The sequence below is a fragment of the Artemia sp. Qi Xiang Cuo genome, chromosome 2 (genome assembly GCF_049724085.1).
Source record: "Artemia sp. Qi Xiang Cuo chromosome 2, ASM4972408v1, whole genome shotgun sequence".
Classification (NCBI taxonomy): Eukaryota; Metazoa; Arthropoda; class Branchiopoda; order Anostraca; family Artemiidae; genus Artemia; species Artemia sp. Qi Xiang Cuo.
Window position 1 is genome coordinate 72706392 of NC_142795.1, and position 9184 is coordinate 72715575.

The 9184-nt window shown below is 36.9% G+C and overlaps 1 protein-coding gene across 3 annotated transcripts in view; it reads left to right on the forward strand.

Moving 5' to 3' along the window:
- Window positions 1-3488, forward strand: part of LOC148955585 (uncharacterized) — a 136665-nt gene extending 133177 nt beyond the window's left edge. For all 3 annotated transcript variants that reach the window (XM_089103085.1, XM_089103076.1, XM_089103101.1), the window contains exon 6: window positions 2584-3488. In XM_089103085.1, coding sequence (XP_088959211.1) covers window positions 2584-2795 — 212 coding nt within the window. In that variant the 3' untranslated portion in view covers window positions 2796-3488. The remainder of the gene's footprint in view (window positions 1-2583) is intronic.
- Window positions 3489-9184: the final 5696 nt, after the last annotated feature.

The following is a 9184-nucleotide window of genomic DNA, read 5'->3' on the forward strand; positions in this document are numbered from 1 at the left end:
GATTGGCACCTCTCTTCTTCACGGAATATATATTTTCCCATTATGACAGATACTTCACCAGGACCAGAAAATCTGCAAAAGGCGGTGTTGTGCGAGTGCACCAGTGGGTGCAAGTCTATCAGATGCAGCTGCCATTGGAACGGTTTACCCTGCAGCTTTGCCTGCGGGGAGTGCAAAGGGGGGTTACGTACTAACACTGCAGAAACACAGGATGAGGACGATCACAAAGACGAGTAGGAAGAAGAATTTTAGCTTTAGGTTGTCCTTTAGAATAATTTACCTGAGTTCCAAACGTGCCTTTTTATAACTGATAGATCTGAAGTTTTGACCTCGATTAAAGAATTGGTTTTCAAGAAGTTATACTTATCAACCCCTCATATTACGGGCCTTCAGAGGTGGAAATCAGGTAAATAGAAAAAAAACTGCTTTTGACCTCATATTTGGCAGTACACTATTTTATTTGATATAAAATGATCCTTTAGTCGCAGGAAATCCGTCAAATAATAATCGGCTTACATTAATCACCCCTACCCCCTTTTCAGGAAGGTCTAAACTGATACCCTGATACGGAAAACTGGATTTCTGACGTGGTATTCTGATTCGTTATGCCTGATTTAATAGAAAACGACTATTTAAGCTCCATAACATTTACAAATACAAAAATCGATTTTCTCCCTCATTTTCCCTCTTCAAGGACAAATTTGGGACACTTGTGCAAGAGAAATTTCGGTTGTTCTTTTTGTGTAATTCAGCTGATTTTTTTTTTTAACATTCTGGTGTAGAAAAAAATTCTGTAGCAATTTCTCCGAGGTCAAACCATATATTAACTCCACTAAAAGTTTCATAGCCTTTTCCTGATGGGTCTTCAGCCATCTCAAAAGTTTTCACCTCGATAATAATTACTGACGACTTGTTATTAACAAAAAGTCACCCAGTTCCTCGTTTCAGGCCGGAATAGACATACATTTGTAGGTTTGATTCTTTCAGTTTCTCGAAAATTTCATATTCGGGTACCAATTTTGGGCACCAATTTTCTTAAGCAATTTCGGAAGTATGAACAGTCCGTCGATATCAAGTGAGTCAATTTTGCCAGTATGGTCAAATGAAACAAATTCAGCTGCCCGTAAGAAGGGCCTGGAATTCCGTTCTCCTGAAAGCGTGATTTTCTAACAGCAGGAACAGTTTTCAAAAAGAGGTTTCATTTTCACAAAGTACTTTTAAGTCACATTTACTTTTGAGTAAGAATATATAAACTTTGCAATTAATGAACAATAATACTCTATTAGCAGTAGCAGCCACTGAAACTCTGAATGTCTGAACTATTGAATGTAATCCATACAAAACGGAGAACAAATAACGGAAACATGACGTTAGCCACCCCTGTGCGGTTGATGTCTTGTCTGTTGGAATTGTATGTTGTTATGTTTCTTGGACAAGGCACTTTGTTACAGTTTGGTTTTCAATGAATAGTCAGTTGGTGGCTGATTGGTATTTTTCCTTTTTAGTGATTTTTTTTGTCTTTTTTTCCCCCTGCATTCCCGGCCATAGAGTCTTGCCGTGTACGTTTGATGTTTTTTTTTGTAGGTTAAAAGTCTTATCATAATAACAAATGGCCAAAAGTACAAGAGGCCAAAGAGTAGCAAGAGGCCAAAGTACCCAACAGAAAGTGGTGATGTCGGCCTAAATTTGCAAAAGGTAAAGGCCTGAGCTAGTGCTTAATAAGGGTTGGATACCTCAGCAAGCGAAGGGAGGTGGCAAAAAGGCAGCAAACAGCCTGGTCTATTTCTAGTAAATCAAATACAGAAAACAAGATTTCTCAAATTAAAGTAAAGAAAGACTTTAGAACTTAAAAAGAACAAAAATTATTCTGTGTACGAGGGACGAAGCCCTCTGCTGAACCCCTCCCTACTCTTTACGGTAAATAAAGTTTTTTTTTCCAATTCTTTAAGAACGACTGCTCTAATACAAGAGTAGTTGACATTGAACGAGAAGGACTTTTAAAGCTTTCCAGTAAAGACCAGGGGTTTGAAGAGGGGATAGCCTCCCTCATATACGGAATAATTTCTGTTCTTTAAGTTCTGATATCAATCTATACTTTCATTTGAGAGAATATTTTTTTTTAAAGCGTGTCCAGGTTTACCCAAAATAAAAAGAACGCTACCATCCATCAAACGCCATAAATAAAATTCAAAATTTAACTATTGCACAGCAACGCTTCAAGAAAAAGAGCTCATTTGGTGCATTTGCTTTCCTAGATTTGCTTTCTTTTTTGTTTCAGCTTATATATTGATTCTCCTTAATATTGTTCATTTGCTACTATCTTGGAAAAGTGGGTCCTATTTTTCCCTGGAAATTAATCCTCAAAGAAGAGTTACAGTACCCACATGAGTCACAACACATATGTTTTCAGTAACTGTATATATCTTCAAGAACTACCGCCTTTGATTTTTTTTTCCTTCTTTTTTATCATATCTCGATTATTTTGTTACTATTGATTTTTTTTTTTTTTTTTTTTTTTTTTTTTTTTTTTTTTTTTTTTTTTTTTTACTGTCACTACAATTGATCATTTTTTGTTAATTTTAGATGAAAGTTCTGACAACGAGACTAAACCAACAGATAAACTGCTTCAATACTACACACAGGCATTTGATAGAAATAAACTTCGTGTGTCTACTTTTCAGCCTAGAAAACTCTCAACAATATCATCAAGAAGTGTAAGTCTCAATCCTGAAAATTATGAAGAAGGAGATGATGAACAAAACGAAAATAAGGATAAAGAAGAAGATAAAAGTTAATAAGTGTAAAAATAAAAACTAATGAAGTGAAAGCTAAAAGTGGATAGGCAGGAAATACCGAAGCTTTTATAAGTATTAAACTTATAACGCATAATAGTTTAATTTGGTACCAACTGCATAAACTTCTTGGTTTTAGGTTGTTATGTTTATCTCAAAAGTAGGAGGCAAAATTTTTGAATCCAGGAGAAGCTTTACATTTTTTTTCAGGGAGTTTGACTCAAAATAAATCTAAATGGTATTTTTATAACCAGTGTATGCTTCAAAAGCATTTTCCATCTCTGTAACATTCTCCCCCTTGAAAATAATGTTAAAACTTTGTTACGTACAATTTCTATGCTTCGGTTAAGTTAGATAAGCTACAACTATTGCTTATCTCTAACAAAATGGCTGGAGAATTTAGGTTTGACACGAAAGCTGAATATTTTTAAAATTACTGCTATATAACAGAAATACTCACTGGTGTTAATTATATTTAGTGTTTCAGTTGTTGACTTTAATATACCGATTGTAAAAGCTGTAGAGGCTTTGCTTTCAAAACTTAAAGCTTTTGCTTTTTTGAATTTTTACACTGAAACCATATTTCACATTTATCTTTTGTTCCTTTTCCAACAATCTAGCCCATAATCAAAGAGCTAACAACTGCTTCTACAATGGCGGAAAAAATTTATCCAACTGTTAATTTTGAAGGTAGCTCTGAAAGCATTATGTAAAGATGTGCGTGTAGCAGGGGGGGGGGCATCAAAGCTTTTAGACCAAATATCAAAACCTATTAAACCAGACCAAAATATCTAATTTTTAAAACCTTCCCCTAATGTATTAAGCCTTCCCTAAACCTTCCCCTAAATCTTCCCCCTAACCTTCCCCTAAACCTTCCCCGGATGTATTATATTTTCCACATGATCCATAAATTTTAAGTTTTTGAATCACCCACCCCAAAGAAGCTCACTCCTGCGTATACGCCTGCTTATTTAAATGAAAACAGAATTTGTAATACTCACTGAAAAATTAATGAATTCAATGGAAAAAAAAAATAGAAACTAAGGGAAACTTGTAAGGATCTTGAGATACCCAGGAATCAAGGGCATTTAGACATTCCGGCGAACTGAGCAATATAATCCTTTTAACTTTTTTGATTAGTTTCGTTGTTTTCCGCAAAGTAATGCCAAATTAGCTTTAAAAATTTGTTTTCCCAGAATTCTGACACAACATTATATCATCTAAAATTTTGCATAGGTTTGTAAATATTTTTTTAAATAAAATTATAGTGAGCGAGATTTCTGTTAATCAGTTTTGAAAAAAAACTGGACAAATTTTGTCCTCTTCGACAATAAAAGGTTAAAAAAAATCTTGTTTTGGTATACGGGACTAGAAATTTATGTTTCAATAGAGACCAAAAAGGGCTATTTTATGTGTGATATTTTAAAGTTTTCTTCCAAATGTTAATCTAATGTTTTAAGAATTTGTTATAAGACTACTCGTTTTTTATATGCTTTGTCTCGATTTCGTTTGTTTTCAAGTGCTAATGGAATCTAATGGAATAAATTTTCTTGTTTTTAAATAACATCAATTTGAAGTGGCAGTTTAGAATAAAAAGCAGTTTGAAATAAACTGAGATAATTTGTGAATTCAGTAACTCAAAGGAAAAAAAAAACTATTTCCATAGCGCTTTTTCTTCTTTTCTTTTTCATTTCTTTGATGACTAGAGTCGCGTACAAAGTTGCTGGCTGTTGTTAAAAAAAATTGCCATTCTTTAAATGACATTAATATGTGATTCAAATGGAAAAACACAGCTTCTATGGCCCTTTTTTCTTTTCTTTCAGATAGTTCGTGGCACCAAACTGTATGTAAGGGACGACTCGGTATACACCAAACTAATTGGCTTTTTATGCTGATTTTACTTTTATAAAATTCGTTAAGTTTAATTGAGAAAATTAGCCTGATTTTTGAAAGGGGAAAAAAACAAAAATCCAAACAGTCTTAATGAAAATCACATCATCAGATTCAGAATATCAGGGCAGGGCCGTTCAACAGGAGGAGGCATCGAGGCAATCTACCCAGGATGCTGTAGGTTGGGAATTCTGCGACTTGAAGGGCGCTGTGGATTGCGCTTCTGGGTATTTTTATTTATGTTTGAGTCGGGAGAGGGTGCCATAATTATTTTTGCTGATTACCACCAACCCTAGGAGTGGCCCTGACCAGTTCATCTTATTGTAGAGATTTCAAGCTCCTACCTACAAAAATGTGGTATTTTTCAGTCTTTGCCAGAAGAAAGATCACGGACGTGTATTTATTTGTTGTTTTTTTCCTAGTGGTGACTGCATCGAACCAATAGTCCTAGGGATCGGAAAAGGGATCATTCAAACTAAAAATCAATAGTTCTATTAATCTTTTAATGTGTCTAAAAAGACTGGAGGTTAATTACTTCCAATTAGTTGGACGGTGCACATTTTACGTAACGGCGCACATCTTACGTAATGGCAGTGCACACATCACTGCCACATAATACTTTTTTGAGACTTTATTTTTCGTCAAGATGTACATGGCTTTTCTTTTTTTCTTTCTTTCAAAGCGTTTCTTTTCTTTCTTTCAAGGCTTTTTTTTGTTTCCTTCAAGATGTTTTTTTTCTTTAGTTCTTTGTTCTCGTTAGGACTCGAAAAACCATTTACATCCAACGGAACACTGCCTTAATCATCTGGACTACCAGGCTATTTCGAATATTCTGTATCAAGAAATACTTTCTATATGATACCCAATTACACGGCAATAAGAATCTCCCATTTTCACGCCCTGTTTCAAGCGCATCCCTGTTTCAAGCGCATGCTCTGTCTTAGTGACCAGCTGTTAAGACAATATTTATCTATGCAATATGGATGACGAAATCTGATTTCCAGAAGACACATGGATTCTGGAAGCCTCATGGCATGATTCCCGTGACGTCATGGGAGACACACATGTTTCCATGACCGTGTGTTGATTCAATGTTTACATTTTGGCAAGACACACCTTCGTATTTTGAAGGGACCCGTAGTTAGGGTTCTAGATATTTCACTGAGCAAATTATTGGGTATCGAAGATTCATCCTAAACAAGGAATATAAAAAAGACATGGGGCTTTGTACATACAAATTCATTAATAATAACAAATTTACAACATTATTAAAACACAGAAAAAGCAAGTAAAAAACATGACAAATGGTAAAAAACAAAAAAAAGTGCGGGAAGAAGAAAGGTATGGGTCCCTGGCAGGCAATTCTACGAAGGGAGGGTTGATGTTAGAGGTAAATTTAATCCATATTAAGAGCTATTAACGAAAACGCAACGTTTATTTCAGCCAGACCTATGAATATTTCACACCGTCTTGACAATATGCGGCTGCCCCCACCCCCTAGCAATCATTTTCAGAGGGCGTGATTGATTAATATAGCTATTTTAATATAGCTATTAGTTATTAATATAGCTATTTTTATTGAATATAGCTAAATTTAAGCTACATTAAGAGATTTTAACGAAAACGCCACGTTTCTTTGAGCCAGACCTGTGAATATTTCACACCGCCACGACAATACACGGCTGCCCCGCACCCCCTAGCAATCATTTCGAAAGAGATAGATTGATATTAGAGCTAAATTTAAACCAAATTAAGAGCTTTTAACGAAAACGTCACATTTCTTTGAGCCATGACTATGAATACTTCACACCGCTGTAACAATATTTGGCTGCCCCCCATCCTCTAGCAATCATTTCGAGAGCGAGATATTGATATTAGAGCTAAGTTTAAACCATATTAAGAACTTTTAATGAAAATGGATTATTTCTTTGAGCGCATGTTAGATTTTCCGTCCCCCCACCACGGAAAAAAAATCTTTTAACAGCTCCACCACAACTTTTAAGCTGTAGAACATGTTACTCCAAGCAATTCACTCCACATTACCACACTTTTACTTCTCTTAGGTGCCCTCTGACACCCCCTTCATCATTCCTAAGACATTTTTCAGACATTTCTTGTTAAAAATTACGAATTCAATCCACTGATTCAAGTTTTTGCAAACCAACCCTATCATGATGCCTCCCAAATCACATAATACCATCACAGCTTTACACCCCTACCCCTCCGTTATCCACGTGGCACTCTCCACTCATCGCCCTTAGGACATTTTTCGTCTTTTTCCCTCCAAAACTAAGCTTGGAAATCTAAATTGAACACTGTTTTTATTTGAACAGCGGAACCAGGCATTTCATTGCCAGAGAGTGATACTCCAAGGCCATTCACTTCACAGGGCCACACTATTACTACTCTGAAGCACCCTCTAACATCACATCATCATTCCAAAGACATTTTCCAAATATTTTCATGTTAAAAATTACAAATTCGATCTGGTGATTCAAGTTTTTGCAAACTAACCCTATCATGGTGCCTCCAAAAACACCCATAAACCATCACAGCTTTACACACTTGCCCCTCCATCATCCACGGGGCATCGCCCCTCATCACTCCTAGAATATTTTCAACCCTTTTCTTCCAAAAATAAGCTTGTGAATCTAAATTGAACACTGTTTTTATTTGAACAGTGGAACAAGGCATTTCATTGCTAGAGAGTGATTCTCCAAGGCAATTCACGCAACAGTGCCACACTATTTCTATCCTGCGGCACCCTCTTGCTAGATCTAGAGTTCTAGCGTTTCATTGCCAGAACGCGATACTCCAAGCAATTCACGCCACAGTGCCACACTATTACTGCTCTGCGGCTTCCTCTGAAATCGCATCATCACTTCCAGGACATTTTCAGATGTTTCTTGCTACAAATTGTGCTTTAACCCATTCACTCAAGTTATCACAAGCCAAGCCTTTCACGATGATCCGCAAAACACATCACGTCACCACGGCATTACGAACCAGCCCCCTGCCATCCGTGTGGCACCCCCCTCATCACCCCTAGGACATTTTCAAACTTTTAACCTGGAGCCTTAACCTAGACATTATAGGGCCCTAGCAACCAATTCAACCGGAGCCAATCATCCAATTCAACCGAGCCCCTAGCGAGCAATTCCAATGGGACCCTAATGAGCAATTCCAACGTGGTGTCCTAACATAACCACCGGGTAACCCTAGCAACCAATTAAACCGGGACCCAAGCTTCCAATTCCAGCGGGCCCCTAGCAAGCAATTCCAATGGGGCCCCCTAACCATTGGAGGGCCCTAGCAGTCATTTCAATTGGAACCAAAGCATCCAATTCATCCGAGCTCCAAGCAAGCAATTCCAACGGGACCCTAGCGAGCGATTCCAACGTGGGATCCTAACCTAACCACCGGGAGACCCTAGGAACCAATTCAAGCAGGAACCGAGCATCTAATTCAATTGGGCCCCTAACGAGCCATTCCAACGGAGTCCACCTGACCCTAGGAAGTGGAGGACCCCTGCTAGAGGACCCTAGCACCGGAGAACCTTAGCAGCCATTTCAATCGGAAAATTAGTGTCCAATTCAACCGGGCCCTAGCTAGCATTTCCAACCTTGGGTGCCCTAACCTAACTATCGGTGGATCCTAGCAAGCAATTCAACCGAAGCCCAATCATTGTTCATGGAACTTGAATCATGCTGATTTTTATTCGTGGAACATTTCGCATACTAATTTTTTGTTCCTGAAACTTGTTGCATGTTGATTTTTCCCTTCGTGAATTTTGTACATTGATTTTTTCCCCTCGTGAAACTGATTTAATTCATGGAACTTGTTGCATGCTTTTTTTGTTCGTGGAACTTGTTGCCTGCTGATTTTTCTCTTTGTGAAACTTCTTTTCCTCGTGAAACTAATTTTCTTCATGGAACTTGTTGTGTGCTGATTTATGGTCATGGAACTTGTTGAGTGCTAATTTTTGTTCGTGAAACTAATTGCATTTTGACTTTTTCTCTTCTTATAACTCGTACATTGATTTTTTTTTCTCCTGAAACTGATATTGTCTATGAAACTTTTTACCTACTGATTTTTGTTCATGGAACTTTTTATCATGCTGATTTTTGTCCGTGAAACTTGTTGCATGTTGCTTTTTTTCTTCGTGAAACTTGTACATTGATTTTTCTCCTCGTGAAACAGATTTTTTTCATGGAACTTGTCGCGTCCTGATTTTTGTTCGTGAAACTTGTTACATGTTGATTTTTTCTTCTTCGTGAAACTTGTTGCATGATGATTTTTCTCTTTGTGAAGCATGTACATTGATTTTTTTCCTCCTGAAACTGATATTGTTCATAGAACTTATTGTGTGCTGATTTCATTCACAGAAGTTGTTGCCTGCTGATTTTGTCCGTGAAGCTTGTTTAATCTTGATTTTTCTCTTCGTAAAACTTGTACAATAATTTTTTACTGGTGAAACTGATTTTGTTTGTGAAACTTGTCAC